This window comes from Ranitomeya variabilis, chromosome 3 (assembly GCF_051348905.1).
Source record: "Ranitomeya variabilis isolate aRanVar5 chromosome 3, aRanVar5.hap1, whole genome shotgun sequence".
Classification (NCBI taxonomy): Eukaryota; Metazoa; Chordata; class Amphibia; order Anura; family Dendrobatidae; genus Ranitomeya; species Ranitomeya variabilis.
Window position 1 is genome coordinate 401,243,092 of NC_135234.1, and position 24,145 is coordinate 401,267,236.

The 24,145-nt window shown below is 43.3% G+C and overlaps 1 protein-coding gene across 4 annotated transcripts in view; it reads left to right on the forward strand.

Annotated features, from left to right (window-relative positions):
* Positions 1-24,145, forward strand: part of DHX40 (DEAH-box helicase 40) — a 187,302-nt gene that overhangs the window by 128,180 nt on the left and 34,977 nt on the right. For 2 of the 4 annotated variants that reach the window (XM_077296171.1, XM_077296172.1), the window contains exons 13-14: positions 13,503-13,617; positions 17,353-17,461. In XM_077296171.1, coding sequence (XP_077152286.1) covers positions 13,503-13,617; positions 17,353-17,461 — 224 coding nt within the window. The remainder of the gene's footprint in view (positions 1-13,502; positions 13,618-17,352; positions 17,462-24,145) is intronic. The other 2 variants (XM_077296173.1, XM_077296174.1) reach the window with 1 other exon arrangement.

A 24,145-nucleotide genomic window follows, 5' to 3' on the forward strand; every position in this document is an offset into this window, starting at 1 on the left:
CATATTGAAGTCTCTTCATAGTCTTAAATAAATATTAGAATTGCAAAACAATGTAAAAGAAAAATATTTAAAAAAGTGTTTTGTTTGTTTTTTTTAAACAAACCCCTCATAAAATATGTTCATATTTGGTATCACTGTGTCTGTAACAACTCATACTAAAATACTTATTCATTATTTAACTCACAAAGTGAAAGCCATAAAGAATATATATATGAAAAACTATGCTAGAATTGCTCTTTTTGTTCATCCCATCTCAAATATAGTGAAATAAAAAAATAATCAAAAAGTCATTTTTATCCCAACATGATACCAGCAAAGACAACAGCTTGCTATGCAAAAACAAGCACTCGCATAGCTCTGTTTGACTTGTGGCTCAATATACTTTTTATGTTCTTTTCTGGCTGTACATAAATGATTGTATTTGTTATTTAATTTCTTGTTGCCAGTTCTTGTAGGCTATGAATATAGTTAAAACACCAGTACATATGATGATAATTGTTAACAATGTAACAGAAAAAAACAAGATGGTAGAGCAAGACTGTCAAGAACATATTCCGAATTTGATGTTTTGTATATATATAGAATTATTATTAATTATTTTGGCTTTGTGTTTGTTATTACAACAGACATTTAATACCTTTGGCATTGACCTACTACTAATAGTGTCAGTCCTTGCGGCCACTATAGCATCCGTAGCTGGAGGAATCCCAGTGCAGTGTTTTGATGTACAGTGGGGCATCATACTTTTTTGTGGTGCATCATACTGTGTTGTGGAGCACAGTGAGGCATCATACTGTGTTGTGGAGCATCATACAGTGTTGTGCAGCACAGTGGGGCATCATACTGTGTTGTGGAGCACAGTGGGGTATCATACTGTGTTGCGGAGCACAGTGAGGTATCATACTGTGTTGTGGAGCATCATACTGTGTTGTGGAGCACAGAGGGGCATCATACTGTGTTGCGGAGCACAGTGGGGCATCTGTTATGATCCGGTGACCTTGGAGCCGCATGAAACTTTCTCTGGAGACGGTGGAACCTGTACTGACCGCAAATCCTGAACTAACACCGCAACTAGAAGTAGCCGTGGGGTGTGCCTAACAAACCCTAGACACCTCGACACAGCCGGAGGACTAAATACCCCTATAGGTGGAAATAGGAATGCTACATTGCCTCAGAGCAGAACCCCAAAGGATAGGCAGCCCCCCACGAATATTGACTGTGAGTAGGAGAAGAATAGACACACGCAGGTAGAAAACAGGATTTAGCAAAAGAGGCCACTCTAGCTGAATAGGAGAGGATAGGACAGATTACTAGGCGGTCAGTATTAAAACCCTTCCAAAAATATCCACAGCAGATAATACAAAAAGTTCCACAATCTAACTAAAGACATGGAATGTATATCTGCCACTCCAGAGAATCCAACAAGACTGAGAAAATACTGACACAATCTAAGCTGGACAAGAAAACACAAGGAATAGCACACCGCATGTGTGCCACAGGAAAAAAAAACCAGACACTTATCTTTGCTGATTTGGCAGAAAGGCAGGAGGAACCAGGCAGAGATCCAACACCTCCCAACAACAATTGACAACTGGCAAGGACTAATGAATCCTGCACACCTAAATACCCCAGTCAGAACTGCAATCAGCAGACACACCTGACCAGGACTGCAACCCAGAGACAACTGCATTACCACCTACTACCACCGGAGGGAGCCCAAAAGCAGAATTCACAACAGTATCCCCCCCTTGAGGAGGGGTCACCGAACCCTCACCAGAGCCCCCAGGCCGATCAGGACGAGCCAGATGAAAGGCACGGACCAAATCAGCAGCATGGACATCAGAAGCAAAAACCCAAGAATTATCCTCCTGGCCATAACCCTTCCATTTGACAAGGTGCTGAAGCCTCCGCCTCGAAAAACGAGAATCCAAAATCTTCTCAACCACATACTCCAACTCCCCATCAACCAAAACAGGGGCCGGAGGATCAATAGAGGGAACAACAGGCACCACATATTTCTGCAATAAAGATCTATGGAAGACATTATGGATAGCAAAAGAGGCCGGAAGCGCCAATCGAAAAGACACCGGATTAATAATCTCAGAAATCCTATAAGGACCAATAAACCGAGGCTTAAACTTAGAGGAAGAGACCTTCAAAGGAACATGACGGGAAGACAACCAAACCAAATCCCCAACCCGAAGCCGGGAACTAACACACCGACGATGGTTAGCAAAACGTTGAGCCTCCTCCTGAGACAACACCAAATTGTCCACCACATGAGCCCAAATCTGCTGCAACCTGTCAACCACAGAATCCACGCCAAGACAGTCAGAAGGCTCAACCTGCCCAGAAGAAAAACGAGGATGAAAACCAAAATTACAAAAAAAAGGCGAAACCAAAGTAGCCGAACTAGCCCGATTATTAAGGGCAAACGCGGCCAATGGCAAAAAGGCCACCCAATCATCCTGATCGGCAGACACAAAGCATCTCAAATAAGTCTCCAAAGTCTGATTAGTTCGCTCGGTCTGGCCATTTGTCTGAGGATGAAATGCAGAAGAAAAAGACAAATCAATGCCCAGCCTAGCACAAAAGGCCCGCCAAAACCTAAAAATGAACTGGGAACCTGTGTCGGACACAATATTCTCCGGAATACCATGCAAACGAACCACATGCTGAAAAAACAACGGAACCAACTCTGAAGAGGAAGGCAATTTAGGCAAAGGCACCAAATGAACCATCTTAGAAAACCGGTCACAAACAACCCAGATAACCGACATCCTCTGGGAAACCGGAAGATCAGAAATAAAATCCATAGAAATATGCGTCCAGGGCCTCTCAGGGACCGGCAATGGCAAAAGTAACCCACTAGCACGGGAACAACAAGGCTTGGCCCGCGCACAAGTCCCACAGGACTGCACAAAAGAACGCACATCACGTGACAACGAAGGCCACCAAAAGGACCTACCAACCAAATCTCTGGTACCAAAAATACCAGGATGACCAGCCAACACAGAACAGTGAACCCCAGAAATCACTCTACTAGTCCATCTGTCAGGAACAAACAATTTCCCCACAGGACAGCGGTCAGGTCTATCAGCCTGAAATTCCTGAAGAACCCGCCGTAAATCAGGGGAAATGGCAGAAAGGACCACCCCTTCTTTCAGAATGCCGACCGGTTCAAGGACCTCAGGAGAATCAGGCAAAAAACTCCTAGAGAGGGCATCAGCCTTAATATTAGAACCCGGAAGATACGAAACCACAAAATCAAAACGGGAAAAAAACAAGGACCATCGAGCCTGTCTAGGACTCAGCCGTTTGGCAGAATCGAGGTAAATCAAATTCTTATGATCGGTCAGGACCACAATACGGTGCTTAGCTCCCTTAAGCCAATGTCGCCACTCCTCAAACGCCCACTTGATAGCCAACAACTCCCGATTGTCGACATCATAATTGCGTTCAGCAGGCGAAAACTTGCGGGAGAAGAAGGCACACGGTTTCATCAAAGAACCAACAGAATCCCTCTGAGCCAAAACGGCCCCTGCCCCAATCTCAGAAGCCTCAACCTGAAACGGAAGAGAAACATCTGGTTGGCGCAACACCGGAGCAGAAGTAAATCGGCGTTTAAGCTCCTGAAAGGCAGAGACAGCCGCAGAGGACCAATTCGCCACATCAGCGCCTTTTTTCGTCAAATCAGTCAAGGGTTTAACCACGCTGGAGAAGTTAGCAATGAAACGGCGATAAAAATTTGCAAAACCCAAAAATTTCTGAAGGCTCTTCACAGATGTGGGTTGAATCCAATCATGAATGGCCTGAACCTTAACCGGATCCATCTCCATAGATGAGGGAGAAAAAATAAAGCCCAAAAAAGAAACCTTCTGCACCCCAAAGAGACACTTAGACCCCTTCACAAACAAAGCATTGTCACGAAGGATCTGAAATACCATCCTGACCTGTTCCACATGAGACTCCCAATCATCGGAAAAATCAAAATATCGTCCAAATACAGGTCCTTCTCAAAAAATTAGCATATAGTGTTAAATTTCATTATTTACCATAATGTAATGATTACAATTAAACTTTCATATATTATAGATTCATTATCCACCAACTGAAATTTGTCAGGTCTTTTATTGTTTTAATACTGATGATTTTGGCCTACAACTCCTGATAACCCAAAAAACCTGTCTCAATAAATTAGCATATCAAGAAAAGGTTCTCTAAACGACCTATTACCCTAATCTTCTGAATCAACTAATTAACTCTAAACACATGCAAAAGATACCTGAGGCTTTTAAAAACTCCCTGCCTGGTTCATTACTCAAAACCCCCATCATGGGTAAGACTAGCGACCTGACAGATGTCAAGAAGGCCATCATTGACACCCTCAAGCAAGAGGGTAAGACCCAGAAAGAAATTTCTCAACAAATAGGCTGTTCCCAGAGTGCTGTATCAAGGCACCTCAATGGTAAGTCTGTTGGAAGGAAACAATGTGGCAGAAAACGCTGTACAATGAGAAGAGGTGACCGGACCCTGAGGAAGATTGTGGAGAAGGACCGATTCCAGACCTTGGGGAACCTGAGGAAGCAGTGGACTGAGTCTGGTGTGGAAACATCCAGAGCCACCGTGCACAGGCGTGTGCAGGAAATGGGCTACAGGTGCCGCATTCCCCAGGTAAAGCCACTTTTGAACCATAAACAGCGGCAGAAGCGCCTGACCTGGGCTACAGAGAAGCAGCACTGGACTGTTGCTAAGTGGTCCCAAGTACTTTTTTCTGATGAAAGCAAATTTTGCATGTCATTCGGAAATCAAGGTGCCAGAGTCTGGAGGAAGACTGGGGAGAAGGAAATGCCAAAATGCCTGAAGTCCAGTGTCAAGTACCCACAGTCAGTGTGTTTCATCAAGGGCAGGGTCAATGCAGCTAGCTATCAGGAGATTTTGGAGCACTTCATGCTTCCATCGGCTGAAATGCTTTATGGAGATGAAGATTTCATTTTTCAGCACGACCTGGCACCTGCTCACAGTGCCAAAACTGTTGTGAATTTGCTTTTTGCTCCCTCTAGTGGTTACTAGTTTTTTGACTCTGGTTTTTCTGTCATTCCTTTTATCCGCACCTGGGTCGTTAGTTAGGGGTGTTGCTATATAAGCTCCCTGGACCTTCAGTTCAATGCCTGGCAACGTAGTTATCAGAGCTAGTCTGCTGTGCTCTTGTCTACTGATCCTGGTTCCAGTTATATCAGCTAAGTCTGCCTTTTGCTTTTTGCTATTTGTTTTGGTTTTGTATTTTTGTCCAGCTTGTTCCAAATCTATATCCTGACCTTTGCTGGAAGCTCTAGGGGGCTGGTGTTCTCCCCCCGGACCGTTAGACGGTTCGGGGGTTCTTGAATTTCCAGTGTGGATTTTGATAGGGTTTTTGTTGACCATATAAGTTACCTTTCTTTATTCTGCTATCAGTAAGCGGGCCTCTCTGTGCTAAACCTGATTCATTTCTGTGTTTGTCATTTCCTCTTACCTCACCGTCATTATTTGTGGGGGGCTTCTATCCAGCTTTGGGGTCCCCTTCTCTGGAGGCAAGAAAGGTCTTTGTTTTCCTCTACTAGGGGTAGCTAGATTCTCCGGCTGGCGCGTGTCATCTAGAATCAACGTAGGAATGATCCCCGGCTACTTCTAGTGTTGGCGTTAGGAGTAGATATATGGTCAACCCAGTTACCACTGCCCTATGAGCTGGATTTTTGTATTCTGCAGACTTCCACGTTCCTCTGAGACCCTCGCCATTGGGGTCATAACAGTTTGCCAGGCCAGTATTAAATGTTTAATGCATTGCAGAAGAGGGATTGTAAGAAAGAAGATTCTGAGTTTTTTTTTTTTTTTTTTCCTTCTTCCCCTTTACCTCAGAGTGGCTATGCTTGCTGCAGACATGAATGTCCAGACCTTGATTACAAGTGTGGACCAGCTGGCTACTCGTGTGCAGGGCATACAAGACTATGTTATCAGAAATCCTAGGTCAGAACCTAAAATACCGATTCCTGAACTGTTTTCCGGAGACAGGTTTAAGTTTAGGAATTTCGTGAATAATTGTAAATTGTTTTTGTCCCTGAGACCCTGTTCATCTGGAGATTCTGCTCAGCAAGTAAAAATTGTTATTTCGTTCTTACGGGGCGACCCTCAGGATTGGGCTTTTTCGCTGGCGCCAGGAGATCCGGCATTGGCTGATCTTGATGCGTTTTTTCTGGCGCTCGGTTTACTTTATGAGGAACCCAATCTTGAGATTCAGGCAGAAAAGGCCTTGCTGGCTATGTCTCAGGGGCAGGACGAGGCTGAAGTGTATTGCCAAAAATTTCGGAAATGGTCCGTGCTGACACATTGGAACGAGTGTGCACTGGCCGCTAATTTTAGAAATGGCCTTTCTGAAGCCATTAAGAATGTTATGGTGGGTTTTCCCATTCCCACAGGTCTGAATGATACTATGGCACTGGCTATTCAAATTGACCGGCGGTTGCGGGAGCGCAAAACCGCAAATTCCCTCATGGTGTTGTCTGAACAGACACCTAATTCGGTGCAATGTGATAGAAAAACCGCAAATTCCCTCATGGTGTTGTCTGAACAGACACCTGATTTAATGCAATGTGATAGAATCCTGACTAGAAATGAGCGGAAAATTCATAGACGCCGGAATGGCTTGTGCTACTACTGTGGTGATTCTACACATGTTATCTCAGCATGCTCTAAACGTATAGCTAAGGTTGTTAGTCCTGTCACCGTTGGTAATTTGCAACCTAAATTTATTCTGTCTGTAACTTTGATTTGCTCACTGTCATCTTATCCTGTCATGGCGTTTGTAGATTCAGGTGCTGCCCTGAGTCTCATGGATCTCTCATTTGCTAAGCGCTGTGGTTTTACTCTTGAACCATTAGAAAATCCTATTCCTCTTAGGGGTATTGATGCTACACCATTGGCAGCAAATAAACCGCAGTATTGGACACAGGTTACCATGTGCATGACTCCTGAACACCGCGAGGTGATACGTTTCCTGGTTTTACATAAAATGCATGATTTGGTTGTTTTAGGGCTGCCATGGTTACAGACCCATAATCCAGTCCTGGACTGGAAGGCTATGTCAGTCTCAAGTTGGGGCTGTCGTGGTATTCATGGGGATTCCCTGCCTGTGTCTATTGCTTCTTCTACGCCTTCGGAAGTTCCGGAGTATTTGTCTGATTATCAGGATGTCTTCAGTGAGTCTGAGTCCAGTGCACTGCCTCCTCATAGGGACTGTGACTGTGCTATAGATTTGATCCCAGGCAGTAAGTTTCCTAAGGGAAGACTGTTTAATCTGTCGGTACCTGAACATACCGCTATGCGTTCATATATCAAGGAGTCTCTGGAGAAAGGACATATTCGTCCGTCTTCTTCCCCTCTTGGTGCGGGATTCTTTTTTGTGGCAAAAAAGGACGGATCTTTGAGACCTTGTATTGATTATCGGCTTTTAAATAAGATCACTGTCAAATTTCAGTATCCTTTACCGCTGTTGTCTGACTTGTTTGCCCGGATTAAGGGTGCCAAGTGGTTCACCAAGATAGACCTTCGTGGTGCGTACAACCTTGTGCGCATTAAGCAAGGTGATGAATGGAAAACCGCATTCAATACGCCCGAAGGTCATTTTGAGTACTTGGTGATGCCTTTTGGGCTCTCCAATGCGCCTTCAGTTTTTCAGTCCTTTATGCATGACATTTTCCGGAAGTATCTGGATAAATTTTTGATTGTTTATCTGGATGATATTTTGGTTTTTTCTGATAATTGGGATTCGCATGTGGAGCAGGTCAGGTTGGTCTTTAAAATTTTGCGTGAAAATTCTTTGTTTGTCAAGGGCTCAAAGTGTCTCTTTGGTGTACAGAAGGTTCCCTTTTTGGGGTTCATTTTTTCCCCTTCTGCTGTGGAGATGGACCCAGTCAAGGTCCGAGCTATTCTTGATTGGACTCAGCCCTCGTCAGTTAAGAGTCTTCAGAAGTTCTTGGGCTTCGCTAACTTCTACCGTCGTTTTATTGCTAATTTTTCTAGCATTGTGAAACCTTTGACGGATATTACCAAGAAGGGCTCTGATGTAGCTAACTGGGCTCCTGCTGCCGTGGAGGCTTTCCAGGAGTTGAAACGCCGGTTTACTTCGGCGCCTGTTTTGTGCCAGCCTGACGTCTCACTTCCCTTTCAGGTTGAGGTGGATGCTTCGGAGATTGGGGCAGGGGCCGTTTTGTCGCAGAGAGGCCCTGGTTGCTCTGTTATGAAACCTTGTGCCTTTTTCTCTAGGAAGTTTTCGCCTGCCGAGCGAAATTATGATGTGGGCAATCGGGAGTTGTTGGCCATGAAATGGGCATTTGAGGAGTGGCGTCATTGGCTCGAGGGTGCTAAGCATCGTGTGGTGGTCTTGACTGATCACAAAAATCTGATGTATCTCGAGTCTGCTAAACGCCTTAATCCGAGACAGGCCCGCTGGTCATTGTTTTTCTCCCGCTTTGATTTTGTTGTCTCGTATTTACCAGGTTCAAAGAATGTGAAGGCCGATGCTCTTTCTAGGAGCTTTGTGCCTGATGCTCCTGGAGTCGCTGATCCTGTTGGTATTCTTAAAGATGGAGTTATCTTGTCAGCTATTTCTCCGGATCTGCGACGTGTGTTGCAGAGATTTCAGGCTGATAGGCCTGAGTCTTGTCCACCTGACAGACTGTTTGTCCCGGATAAGTGGACCAGCAGAGTCATTTCCGAGGTTCATTCCTCGGTGTTGGCAGGTCACCCGGGAATTTTTGGCACCAGAGATCTGGTGGCCAGGTCCTTTTGGTGGCCTTCCTTGTCAAGGGATGTGCGGTCATTTGTGCAGTCCTGTGGGACTTGTGCTCGAGCTAAGCCTTGCTGTTCTCGTGCCAGCGGTTTGCTCTTGCCCTTGCCTGTCCCGAAGAGACCTTGGACACATATCTCCATGGATTTCATTTCTGATCTTCCGCTATCTCAGGGCATGTCCGTTATCTGGGTGATATGTGATCGCTTCTCCAAGATGGTCCATTTGGTTCCTTTGCCTAAGCTGCCTTCCTCTTCCGATCTGGTTCCTGTGTTTTTCCAGAACGTGGTTCGTTTGCACGGCATCCCTGAGAATATTGTGTCAGACAGAGGATCCCAGTTCGTTTCCAGGTTCTGGCGATCCTTTTGTAGTAGGATGGGCATTGATTTGTCGTTTTCGTCTGCTTTCCATCCTCAGACTAATGGACAGACGGAGCGAACCAATCAGACTTTGGAGGCTTATTTGAGGTGTTTTGTCTCTGCTGATCAGGACGATTGGGTGACATTCTTGCCGTTGGCTGAGTTTGCCCTTAATAATCGGGCTAGTTCCGCCACCTTGGTTTCGCCTTTTTTCTGCAACTCTGGTTTCCATCCTCGCTTTTCTTCGGGTCATGTGGAGCCTTCTGACTGTCCTGGGGTGGATTCTGTGGTGTATAGGTTGCAGCAGATCTGGAATCATGTGGTGGACAACTTGAAGTTGTCACAGGAGAAGGCTCAGCGCTTTGCCAACCGCCGCCGCGGTGTGGGTCCCCGACTACGCGTTGGGGATTTGGTATGGCTTTCTTCCCGCTTTGTTCCTATGAAGGTCTCGTCTCCCAAATTTAAACCTCGTTTTATTGGGCCTTACAAGATATTGGAAATCCTTAATCCTGTATCTTTTCGTCTGGATCTTCCTGTGTCGTTTGCTATTCACAATGTATTTCATAGGTCCTTGTTGCGGCGGTACATTGTGCCTGTAGTTCCTTCTGCTGAGCCTCCTGCTCCGGTGTTGGTTGAGGGCGAGTTGGAGTACGTGGTGGAGAAGATCTTGGATTCTCGCCTCTCCAGGCGGAGGCTTCAGTACCTGGTCAAGTGGAAGGGCTATGGTCAGGAGGATAATTCCTGGGTGGTCGCCTCTGATGTTCATGCGGCCGATTTAGTTCGTGCCTTTCATGCCGCTCATCCTGATCGCCCTGGTGGTCGTGGTGAGGGTTCGGTGACCCCTCACTAAGGGGGGGGTACTGTTGTGAATTTGCTTTTTGCTCCCTCTAGTGGTTACTAGTTTTTTGACTCTGGTTTTTCTGTCATTCCTTTTATCCGCACCTGGGTCGTTAGTTAGGGGTGTTGCTATATAAGCTCCCTGGACCTTCAGTTCAATGCCTGGCAACGTAGTTATCAGAGCTAGTCTGCTGTGCTCTTGTCTACTGATCCTGGTTCCAGTTATATCAGCTAAGTCTGCCTTTTGCTTTTTGCTATTTGTTTTGGTTTTGTATTTTTGTCCAGCTTGTTCCAAATCTATATCCTGACCTTTGCTGGAAGCTCTAGGGGGCTGGTGTTCTCCCCCCGGACCGTTAGACGGTTCGGGGGTTCTTGAATTTCCAGTGTGGATTTTGATAGGGTTTTTGTTGACCATATAAGTTACCTTTCTTTATTCTGCTATCAGTAAGCGGGCCTCTCTGTGCTAAACCTGATTCATTTCTGTGTTTGTCATTTCCTCTTACCTCACCGTCATTATTTGTGGGGGGCTTCTATCCAGCTTTGGGGTCCCCTTCTCTGGAGGCAAGAAAGGTCTTTGTTTTCCTCTACTAGGGGTAGCTAGATTCTCCGGCTGGCGCGTGTCATCTAGAATCAACGTAGGAATGATCCCCGGCTACTTCTAGTGTTGGCGTTAGGAGTAGATATATGGTCAACCCAGTTACCACTGCCCTATGAGCTGGATTTTTGTATTCTGCAGACTTCCACGTTCCTCTGAGACCCTCGCCATTGGGGTCATAACACAAAACCACTGGTAAATGGTTTACTGACCATGGTATTACTGTGCTCAATTGGCCTGCCAACTCTCCTGACCTGAACCCCATAGAGAATCTGTGGGATATTGTGAAGAGAAAGTTGAGAGACGCAAGACCCAACACTCTGGATGAGCTTAAGGCCACTATTGAAGCATCCTGGGCCTCCATAACATCTCAGCAGTGTCACAGGCTGATTGCCTCCATGCCACGCCGCATTGAAGCAGTCATTTCTGCCAAAGGATTCCCGACCAAGTATTGAGTGCATAACTGAACATTATTATTTGATGGTTTTTTTGTTTGTTATTAAAAAACACTTTTATTTGATTGGACGGGTGAAATATGCTAATTTATTGAGACAGGTTTTTTGGGTTATCAGGAGTTGTAGGCCAAAATCATCAGTATTAAAACAATAAAAGACCTGACAAATTTGAGTTGGTGGATAATGAATCTATAATATATGAAAGTTTAATTGTAATCATTACATTATGGTAAATAATGAAATTTAACACTATATGCTAATTTTTTGAGAAGGACCTGTATACAATCAACACCGCAACTAGAAGTAGCCGTGGGGTGTGCCTAACAAACCCTAGACACCTCGACACAGCCGGAGGACTAAATACCCCTATAGGTGGAAATAGGAATGCTACATTGCCTCAGAGCAGACCCCCAAAGGATAGGCAGCCCCCCACGAATATTGACTGTGAGTAGGATAAGAATAGACACACGCAGGTAGAAAACAGGATTTAGCAAAAGAGGCCACTCTAGCTAAATAGGAGAGGATAGGACCGATTACTAGGCGGTCAGTATTAAAACCCTTCCAAAAATATCCACAGCAGATAATACAAAAAGTTCCACAATCTAACTAAAGACATGGAATGTATATCTGCCACTCCAGAGAATCCAACAAGACTGAGAAAATACTGACACAATCTAAGCTGGACAAGAAAACACAAGGAATAGCACTGAATTGTGAAGCACACCGCATGTGTGCCACAGGAAAAAAAAAACAGACACTTATATTTGCTGATTTGGCAGAAAGGTAGGAGGAACCAGGCAGAGATTCAACACCTCCCAACAACAATTGACAACTGGCAAGGACTAATGAATGCTGCACACCTAAATACCCCAGTCAGAACTGCAATCAGCAGACACACCTGACCAGGACTGCAACCCAGGGACAACTGCATTACCACCTACTACCACCGGAGGGAGCCCAAAAGCAGAATTCACAACAGGCATCATGCTGTGTTGTCGAGCACAGTGGGGTATCATACTGTGTTGCGGAGCACAGTGAGGTATCTAAGGCTACGTTCACATTTGCGTTGTGCGCTGCAGCGTCGGCGACGCAACGCACAATGCAAATGTAAACGCATGCACAACGCAGCGTTTTGTGACGCATGCGTCCATTTTTGCATGGTTTTGGGCGCAGAAAAAACTGCAACTTGCTGAGTCCTCTGCGCCCTGACGCATGCACCACAGTGACGCATGCGTCACAAAACACAAGTGCAACGCATGTCCATGCGCCCCCATGTTAAATATAGGGGCGCATGACGCATGCGGCGATGCTGCAGCGCCCGACGGTGCGGCGCCGAACGCTAATGTGAACGTAGCCATACTGTGTTGTGGAGCATCATACTGTGTTGTGGAGCACAGTGAGGCATCCTACTGTGTTGCGGAGCATAGTGGGGCATCATATTGTGTTGTGGAGCATCATACTGTGTTGTGGAGCACAGTGGGGCATCATAATGTGTTATGGAGCACAGTGGGGTATCATACTGTGTTGAGGAGCACAGTGGGGCTTCATACTGTGTTGCGTAGCACAGTGGGGCAGCATACTGTGGTGTGAAGCATCACACTGTGTTGTGGAGCACAGTGGGGCATCATACTGTGTTGTGGAGCACAATGGGGCATCATACTGTGTTGCGGAGCACAGTGGGGTATCATACTGTGTTGCGAAGCACAATGGGGCATTATACTGTGTTGTGGAGCATCATACAGTGTTGTGGAGCATCATACAGTGTTGTGGAGCACAGTGGGGCATCATACTGTGTTGTGGAGCACAGTGGGGCATCAGATTGTGTTGCGGAGCACAGTGGGGCATCATACTGTGCTGTGGAGCACAGTTGGGCATCATACTGTGTTGACGTGGGTACAGTGGGTGACATATTCTGTTGGAGGATCATAATATGCTTGGGGGGCACTATGAGGGCAAATTATGTAAGGGAATTCACAGTGGTGGTATCATACCATGTTTGGGGTGGGGCATTTTATAGGGCATAATACGGTTGGAGGGACATGAAAGGGTAACGTAGTAGGTGAGAATATTAAGGGGCTTCAGCAGGTGCACTATTTCTGTCTGTGTGTAAATACATATATACATAGAACTTTATTGGAGGGAGAGAGGGGGGCCCAATTCGCATTTTGTTATGGAGCCTCATGATTTCTATTTATGACGCTGACCGTTGGTACATACATTCACGAATACGAAGGAAAAATCATTTCCATCACTTGCTTTCCCACTAGTGTCCAGAGCAATAGTGACAAACTGGAAATGAGACTTCAATAAAGCCTGCTAGAGGCCATGTTTTTGTGCTGCGCCATAACGTTTGTAATCTTCTTAGTTGGCCTTCTGCAATTAAGTCCTTGTAACATATTATAAAAAAAAAACAAAACACCACCTGTTTATTTTAACAGTGACTCAGAAACAAAAGGAAGTTGAAGAAAGTCACAAAACAATATCTGAAATGGCTGGGGGAAACAATGACTTTGCCACTCTTTTTTTCATTTTTGAACAGTGCAAATCTAGGTAAGTTTAGAGAGCGTCTGTCACCAGTATTGAATCGTAAAATAAATATATTCTGCTCTATGTGATTTTGTTCTAGTAGATTATTTTATAGTTGTCCTCGATGTTATTTATGTCCACAAGATAATAAACTAATACTGATGACAAGCTAAAAATTGGTGACACGTGCATTTTAATAAACATAAAACATTTATGAGCACATTACTAGCATATAGTTTGTATTAAAAGGAGTGCATCAGATCACAGTTGGTCATTAAAGGGAGTCTGTCACCCTGAAAATGCATGTTAGATTAGCTGTACAGTGATGTAGGGGACTTGGCCCCTATAAAAATTACACTAGCACTGTATATTTTGGTGATGGAGTGCTTGGGAAAATTACTTTTAATTCAAATTCAGTGCATCAATAGTGTACAGATTGTCAGTAAAACTTATAATTTTTACACTGGCTTCTAAGCCTTATACTAGACTAATTTCCTGAAGACTTTTCAGCAGGCATTATCATCTCAGACAGGATTACAATGAAAGGTAACACCTCTATATACAAGACATCACAATGGATCCGCCTAGGTGATATTCCAGCTCCCCTCCTGCCCTCCCATCACAGTGACCTTTGCCTGAATTAGAGCATGTTCAGATTAGAAGCTCAGAAGGCTTCTATATTAACCAGTAGGTTCTCAGTCAGTCCATTGCTGCTAATGTCTATGTGCTCAACAGGAAGTAAGCTTAGAGTCTAATCTGAAAATTACAAGATTTTTTAATATAGTTATATGAAAAAAACAACAACTTTAAGTTAAAAAATACATTTAACATAAAACGTGATTTAAACAGTAGGTAATTTTATTATCATACTCCCTCAAAGAAGAATACCGGTACAGATGACTGAAGAGAGGGAATGAAAATGATGAGACACTGCTGTTTTTTTCTTTAAATGATATGTCACTAGGCCAAGAGAGGCCAGTTTTTGCTCTTATTAAACAATCTTTTTTTTTTGCTGTTTTCAAATACACCAGAGATATGGGCCTTTTTTATTTAGTGCTAATTTTTGAGGTCTGTACAAGGTGACATTGCATAAAGGGCAATAATGCAGAGCAGCATAAAACAACACCCCCACAGAATCCTGTGAACACCGCACCCTTGTTTCAACCATCAAAATTAGCACAAAGTAAAAAAATGCTAATTACTTTTGGAATCATAGGGCATATTAAAATAGTGAAAAATGGCCTCTCTTCACCTGGTGACAGGTCCTCTTTTAGTATAGGCCATCAATGAAAAGTCCGTGATTCAAACATTTATAGAAAATGACCCAGACATCATTCAAACATATTAATGTTTTCTGAAAGGAAATCTGCCAGCATGATTTCAGACCACAAACTATTTCTATGCACATGTAGCACTTTCAGACAAGTCCAGGAATACGTTTACATGGCCCGTCCTTTCCTCCGTCACTGAGAAATCAGCCTGTAAGCTGTCACTCCAGCTTGCTCTATTCCCCACCCAGCACCGCCTCCTAATGCTCGTGTAAATCTAGAAGTGGGAGACAGAGCACATAGTAGGCTGATACAGAGGGGGAAACAAGTATTTGATCCCTTGCTGATTTTGTAAGTTTGCCCACTGACAAAGACATGAATAGTCTATAATTTTAAGGGTAGGTTAATTTTCACATTGAGAGATAGAATATCAAAAATATAATCCAGAAAATCACATTGTATAAATTATATCAATTTATTTGCATTTTGCAGTGAGAAATAAGTATTTGATCCCTCTGGCAAACAACACTTGATACTTTGTGGCAAAACCCTTGTTGGCAAGCACAGCAGTCAGACGTTTTTTTGTAGTTGATGAGACAGATCACCTCTTAACCATTAATATTTTGAGGCTGTCGCTTGGCAACTCGGAGCTTCAACTCCATAAGTTTTCTATTGGATTAAGGTCTGGAGACTGGCTAGGCTACTCCATGATCTTAATATGCTTCTTTTTGAGCCACTCCTTTGTTGCCTTGGCTGTATGTTTTGGGTCATTGTCTTTCTGGAAGACCCAGTCACGACCCATTTTTAATGTCCTGGCAGAGGGAAGGAGGTTGTCACTCAGGATTTACGGTACATGGCTCCATCCATTCTCCTATTGATGTGGTGAAGTAGTCCTATGCCCTTAGCAGAGAAACGCCCCCAAAACATAATGTTTCCACCTCCGTGCTTGACAGTGGGGACGGTGTTCTTTGGGTCATAGGCAGCATTTCTCTTCCTCCAAACACGACGAGTTGAGTTAATGCCAAAGACCTCAATTTTTGTCTCATCTGACCACACCTTCTCCCAACCACTCACAGAATCATCCAGGTGTTCATTAGCAAACTTCAAACGGGCCTGCGCATGTGCCCTCTTGAGCAGGGGGACCTTGCGGGCTCTGCAGGATTTTAAACCTGTACGGCGTAATGCGTTACCAATGGCTTTCTTGGTGACTGTGGTCCCAGCTGCCTTGAGATCATTAACAAGTTCCCCCCGTGTAGTTTTTGGCTGATCTCTCACCTTCCTCATGATCAAGGATACCCCACGAGGTGAGATGTTGCATGGCGCCTCAGATCGATGTCGATTGACGGTCATTTTATATTTCTTCCATTTTCTTACTATTGCAGCGGCAGTTGTCTCCTTCTCACCCAGCGTCTTAGTTATGGTTTTGTAGCCCATTCAGCTTTGTGCAAGTCTATGATCTTGTCCCTGACATCCTTATAAAGTTCTTTGGTCTTGCCCATGTTGTAGAGGTTAGATTCTGACTGATTATTTGAGTCTGTGGACATAAGTCTTTTATAAAGGTGACTATGTAAGACAGCTGTCTTTAATGCAGGTAACGAGTTGATTTGGAGCGTCTAACTGGTCTGTAGGAGCCAGAACTCTTAATGGTTGGTAGGGGATCAAATACTTATTTTTCACTGCAAAATGCAAATACATTTATATAATTTATGCAATGTGATTTTCTGGATTTTATTTTTGATATTCTATCTCTCAATGCTAAAATTATAGACTGTTCCTGTCTTTGCTTTGTCAGTGGGCAAACTTACAAAATCAGCAAGGGATCAAATACTTATTTCCCCCACTGTACCTATGCAGGGAGAGTAGGAGGAGTGCTGGTTACGCTCACCTGGTGGTGTGATAGACACAACTCCTATGTAGGCATGAAGTAATAGAGCTGCTGCTGCCCCGGGCTGGTGGATAAATCCTCCAGGAGATATTGGGTCCAGTTGGATGAACACGTAGGTGGGCTGCGCTGCTGTAGTAAATCAATTTTTCAGAAATGATGATGAGAATAAGGTTTTTTATCCACATTATTTATGAACACGTTTCAAAGCAGTATCGGTGTCTTTATCAAGTGAAAAAAACAATTGTGAATTTGTTTCTTTTATTTGATAAAGACGCAGGTACAAAACACGTTGTGAATAAAAAAAATGTTATTCTCATCATCATTTCTGAAGAATTTATTTACTCCAGCAGCGCAGCCCACCTACGTATTCATCCAACTGGATCCAATATCTCCTAATGCTTGACCGATGACTTCTCAGTAACACAGGAACGGACTGGCCATGTAAAGATATTGCTGAACTTGTCTTTGAAAGAGCTACATGTACATATAAATAGTTTGGTGGGTGAAATCCTGGTGACAGCTTCCCTTTAATTTTTGTTACAATATATATACATCAATGTTGGCCTTTTAGGCAGAAGGAGATAAGATTATATTTTTGTTTCCCAGTGACAATCCTGTTTCCTGGTGTCACAAACATGCCGTTCACTGGAGAGCTGTAAAATCTGCCTTCAGTGTGGAAAAGCAGCTTAGAGATATTACAACTAAGCTAAAACAGGTTTGTACTTTACTTTCTGTAATTACTGTTGTCAAGAAATCTGTCCTCCACCCTTTCTTGTAATTCATACATTGACCCATACGTATCCATACCCATTTCTATGAGTAGTATACAAGGGTCAATATAAAATAGAACATGCTGGGGGAAAAACAATTCTGGAGACTTCAAATAGCTCCCTATATTTTACAAATTTACTTCTAATTTGGACATGTTCCTGACTTTGTAGTGCTAAGTGTTTGGAATAAATTGTAAGCTCTCACAGCCAGAGTTCTTGCTCTCATTGTACCTGTCTGCCACTTACAGCTCTGGCAAAAATTAAGAGACCACCATATCAAAACCCTGTCATGGGCAGCCCAATCTCCAGACCTGAACCCCATTGAAAACCTCTGGAATGTAATCAAGAGGATGATGGATAGTCACAAGCCATCAAACAAAGAAGATCTGCTTACATTCTTGCACCAGAAGCAGTGTGAGACTGGTGGAAAGCATGCCAAGACGCAAGAAAGCTGTGATTAAAAATCATGGTTATTCCACAAAATATTGATTTCTGAACTCTTCCTGAGTTAAAACATTATTATTGCTGTTTCTAAATCATTATGAACTTGTTTTCTTTGCATTATTTGAGGTCTGAAAGCACTGGTGATTTTTTTTTTTTGTTTAATTTTGACCATTTCTCCTTTTCAGAAAAAAAAATAAAAATGTATTGCTTGGAAATTCGGAGACCTGTTGTCAGAAGTTTATAGAATAAAAGAAAAATTTACATTTTACTCAAAAATATACCTATAAAGAGAAAAATCAAACAAACTGAAAATTTTGCAGTGGTCTCTTATTTTTTGCCAGCACCATATTTAGCTGCGCTTAGTTATCATTTTTGCACCTTTTGTGTTGTACAGTGATTATTATGCATTGAAAACCCTGTTTTCCAATATGCAGAGCCTCTAGAATTAAGGATGCTATAAAATGAATTATTTGGGTATGCTTACCCACACATCCTTACATGTCCTATTGATCTGTTGTACGTCACAGACACTGCTTTATAAAGCACATACAATTCTGTATGGATCATTTCTTACATTAGGTTCTCTGTCCAAAGCATTTTCATACAGTTTTCCTTTATAAATAAGCTTGGGACAGAAAAAAAAAATTTATATATATATATATATATATATATATATATATATATATATATATATATATATATATATATATATATATATCATGGATGCAATGGTAGTGCTTCCTGCTCTGCTTTACCTGCAATGTGTATAATCGTGGCCAAAAGTTTTGAGACTGACACAAAATTTAGTTTTCCAAAAGTTTATTGCTTCAGTGTCTTTAGATTTTTGTTTGCTCGGAGGTTTCTGTTATTACTGTAGGCTAATTATAAGCATTTCCTTTTAGCCCAGGCATGCTGGGTATCAGCTTCTGGGTCAAATCATTACTGATGGCAACCTTTTTTTGCCTAATCAGTACTTGAAGTTTATCAAAATGTTTGTGTTTTTTTTGTCCACCTCCTTTTTGAGGACTAGCTACAGATTCTCATTGGGATTGAGATCTGTATAGTTTCCTGGCCATGGACCCAAAATTTCAATGTTTCGTTCATCGCACCACTTAGTTATCACTTTTGCCTTGATATGGTGGTCCAGCATGCTTGATGCTTGAAAAGGCATTGCTCATAACAAAATTGCACTTGGATTCTTGGTAGTAGTTGCTCTTTGAGTCTCTTTAGATACAACTCTTTGTTCATGGGAGTGTTTTTAGGCAAAATTGAGAGTGTGCCCTCTCCTTTGTATGAAAAGCAACCTATACATGAATGGTCTTGGGATGCTTTGCTGTTGGCATGACGCAGGAGTCATGGTAGAGCTCTCATTTTTTTTTCTCTGGACAGTCATTCTTCCATATGTCTCAATCAGGCTGAAGGAATTGTCATCAGAAAAAATACCTTTACCCCAGTCTTCTGTATATTTCTTGCAGAATGTCAGTCTGTCCTTGATGTATTGCTTGGAGAGCAGTGGCTTCTTTGCTGTCCTTCTTAACACCAGGCCAACCTTCAAAAGCCTTTGCTTCACCATGCATGTAGACAAATGCCTACTGCCATTCTAGTCCATGAGCCGGGCCAGATATCGGTACCACCCGGAGTGACTAATTTTCTTTGGTATTTTTAGGTAGATGCATGTCTGTAGTTTATTTTTTGATATGATAGCCCTTACATATACGTAGCTTATTAACCCCTTCAGCCCTAGGCCTATTTGTACCCAAGTGCCTAAGCCAATCTGACCTGTGCCACTTCATGGGCTAATAACTTTGGAACGCTTTCACCTATCCAAGCCATTCTGAGATTGTTTTCTCGTGACATATTGTACTTCACGTCAGTGCTAAATGGGAGTCAATATATTTTACCTTTCTATATAAAAAAATGCTAAATATTCGGAAATTTTGGAAAAATCGGCAATTTTTTAACTTTGAAATTCTCTGCTTTTTACAAAAATACTGATACCCCCCATAATAGTTATTAATTTACACTCCCCACATGTTTACTTCATATTGGCATCATTTTGAAAATGAAACCTTATTGTTTTACGACGTAATAGGGCTTATAGTTTTATGCGCAATTTTTCACATTTACAGCAAAACCCACTTTTCAAAGGACCAAGTCACTTCTGAAGTCACTTTAAGGGGCTTACATAACAGAAACCACCCATAAATTACCCCATTTTGCAAACTACACCCCTCAAGCTGTTCAAAACTCATTTTTAAAAACTGTTAACCCTTTAGGTGTTCCACAGGAATTTTAGCATGAGCCAAGAACCAAATATGACGATATCGGTACCACCCGGAGTGACTAGATGTAGTATTTGTAACAAAATTTAATCCAAGTTATGTAAATACACACTGAACATGTCATGTGCATATATATATATATATATATATATATATATATATATATGTTACTCCATAATATCTTCAACATCGGACTCTGAATCTGACTGTTGTTCTACTGGCTCGTCTTCAGTACCCTTGTTCTGGCATGTCTGTAATCTGCACATGTCTGTGCACTTCAGGCCATTGCTGAGGCAAGTACACTGAGGAAGTTCACATGACCGCACACACTTGCAGGACAGTAGCTGTATAATAGCTTCTGGTGCTGGTGCCCCTTGCATCCACTTGACAACAAGCTTTCCGTCGTTATCTATCATCCAACCGCAGTCTGTTGGGTTTGCAACCCATGGCTGGCTCTGCAGACTTCTCCTCCAGATCGCAGCCTGGTAGTTTGCACGCAGTGCATGCATGAAAAGGCAGTCCTGGCAAGGAGGGAGTTGACTTGACTCTACCACTCCACGTCTGGCACAGAACAGCTGATAACGGAGCCTGTTTACCTCAGTTGTTTGGGTAGTTGGCAGGTACATGTGGCAGGTGATTTCCTGTAACTTCTCAAAAAGTTCGGTAGACACTTCCCATGAACGACCAACTTCCTGAAAGGCATCCTGGTATGTCTTGTTCATCTTCAACTGCTTGAGTGTCGTCATCTTCCCACGGCCAGCGAATGCACTGACGGTGTCACAGCCTGTAAATGCATGCATACCAATCAATGAATCACATACGCTGCCTCCCAATGTTCGGCTCAGAGTGGTGATATCCAGGAATCTTGTCCGGTTCTGTGTACCGCATTTCTGGAACAGGTGGGATGGGATTTTGTGGCACATGCCCAGACACAGGACCATGACATCAGTATCCTCCGAAGTGATGATGACCGACTTGTAACCAGATTCTGCTGCATGAAGAGCATGGAGAAGGAGGCGTGTGTCTGCTTCTTCTTGATTTGACTTAAGGTCAGCAGCCTCTTCCCACTGTTCTTTGGTGATCTTAAAGCAGAGCTGCTCACATGTGACATACAGCTCCTTCTCCTCAAGCTTCTCCCTGTGGTGTTTCGCCTTCCATTCTTCTACCAGAAACTTTATGAGACTTGCCTTGTTGGAGGAACTACTTAGAAGCTTTTTCCACTGCTGGATGTTGTGCCCATGTTGAATGTTCTTGAAATGGATCCCTGTGCCTTCATATCTGTTGACTCTTTCTGTATCTTTGATGGATGTCTCCTTGTAGACGTCAAAGACAATATCAATGCGCTTGCTCTTAGCACCCTCATGGATAGCGCGACTCATTGCTGTGCCTGCTAGCTGGCCAAATGTTGCATTGTTTCCCTTCAGTTTCTGAACCAGGCTCATCCCATCAATGATGGTTGCAGAGGGCTCGGGGATCACTTCTGCAGGACGAGCATTCCTCTCCAACTCCCTTGCGAGGGCAGCCTTGTTGGTCTTGCGGATAGACCCATCACCATTGGCAAGTGCCCATGGCAATGGACCCAGGGGATGAGTCAAGACATCACTCATTTGTAGCTTTCTGTTCTCAGCTACAAGTATCATCTGGCCAAATAGGTTTCTGTCAGCCTTCAAAATTACCTCCTTGCCAAGACCTTGTCTGCGTGTCTTCATTTGGATGTTAGAGAACGTTTTAAGTTTGTTCTTCGTCATCTTGTCATGAAACAATGTAGTTGGCTTATCGGTACCCAAACGCTCATCCTTGAATGTTTGATATGCATCCTCTCCTATACTGTATGCCCCTTGAAGGTCTTTGGCTACATCTGGTGGTGCTACAGTCGCTGTTGACAAACTGATAAGTTCACCATTATGCTCTTTGTTGAAGGGGTTCACCCAACCTGTCTCCAGCAGTTGAACGAAAGATTGGACATCGGCTTCATCTCTTCTAATCCTAGACACCTGTAGGTCTGAATGGCTGAAGTCAGTATATTGTTGGCCTACCAGGGCCCTCAGCTGCCTCAAGTACATACTGCGGTACTCTGATGTCAGGTAGAACCTGGAAACAGCTCCAACTTTGAGGCTGAAGCCTTTTGTGCCCCCTGGTGTCTGGGTGTCTTTGTTGATTGTCTCTTCAATGGTCTGGTCCACAGGAATTCGTCCAAAAGGATTCTTGCTACCGATCTGGACCGAAAAGCCACCTTGCATGAAGTATTCATGGACCTCTGGGTGTTCTATGGGCAGCCGAGACATTGTGGCATAGTAATAGGTTAGGTATCGGGCATAGTTGACCTTGTCATAGGCAAAACACCATGGTATCATCTGTCGGATTGCTCCTAGGTGAAGCATCCAGTTGCCTTCTCTTGAAGCTCGAACCAGGGCCAGCATGGTCTCGACCATGTCCAAGTATGACATCCAGAATGCTGAGAGTTGTTCATTTCTGAGGGTCTCAAGATAAACTTGAAAGAGCTTCAGGGTAAGTGTGCAAGATTCATTATCCAAGAGCTTTTCGAAGGATCCCTGCGACACACTGATGCGAAAGTTTGTGATGTTCTTCAGTGTTTCATCCAGATGGTGAAGGTCCCTTGCATGGTTTTCTTCTAGCCATGGAAGGAAGTTTTTCCATGCAAGCCTCATAAGTGCTTCATAGACCAGCTTGTGTAGTCTCACTGCTCTGTTGTACCTCCGGCCGTCCATCACTCCAGACACTGATCCTTCAGCGATTACACCGGATTCAACACACAGATCTCTAAGGCCTGCATCCTGAAATCTGTTCCCTATGATAGAGAGGAGATTACAGATTGTGTGGAAGACACCCATTCTAATTATAATGTTCTTGAACTTCTCCTGTTTCCAGATAACCTCGGCAGCTTTGGCATAGAGTGCTTGATCAAACACACACACAATTCTGTTAAGCTTCAGGGTCTGCATGATGGCATGTGTTTGCTCCAAGACTTCATTCACAGTGGACATGGCTGTTGCAGGAGCATTGATAGTGGGCAGGTAGCTTACAGTGTCCTGGGCCACTACAATGTCGCTGCGGATTTTTATGTTGAACCCAGTCCAACTGCTGGTGGTCTGATCCTCATGGTCTGACATTCTAGCCAGAAGCCAGATATGGTTTTTGGTTTTTGAATCCTGGACCTCCTTGGTAGTGTTAACATTCGAAGTCTCAATCCTGGGTGGCTCTCCCCGCTGCCCAACATTGTATATCGGTAGCATTAATTCTGTCAGAGTTATGCTTCTTTTCTTCGACTTGGTTACATCTGGCAGGACTTTCTTTGTTCCAGTGAATCCGCCACCCAAAAACCACATAGCGCTCCTTCCGTGTTGAGCTGTGCTGTGTGCCCATACTTTAGTTTACGAGTACATGTGGGGTGTTTCTATAAACTGCAGAATTAGGGTAACCAAGTTTGGGTTTGCCGTTAACCCTTGCTAGGTTGCAGGTAAAATTGGATTACAATGTAATATCTGGAAAAAAAATGAAATTTTGAAATTTCGCCTTCATTCTGCTAAAATTCCTGTGGAACACCTAAAGGGTTAACAGTTTTTAAAAATGAGTTTTGAACAGCTTGAGGGGTGTAGTTTGCAAAATGGGGTAATTTATGGGTGGTTTCTGTTATGTAAGCCCCTTAAAGTGACTTCAGAAGTGACTTGGTCCTTTGAAAAGTGGGTTTTGCTGTAAATGTGAAAAATTGCGCATAAAACTATAAGCCCTATTACGTCGTAAAACAATAAGGTTTCATTTTCAAAATGATGCCAATATGAAGTAAACATGTGGGGAGTGTAAATTAATAACTATTATGGGGGGTATCAGTATTTTTGTAAAAAGCAGAGAATTTCAAAGTTAAAAAATTGCCGATTTTTCCAA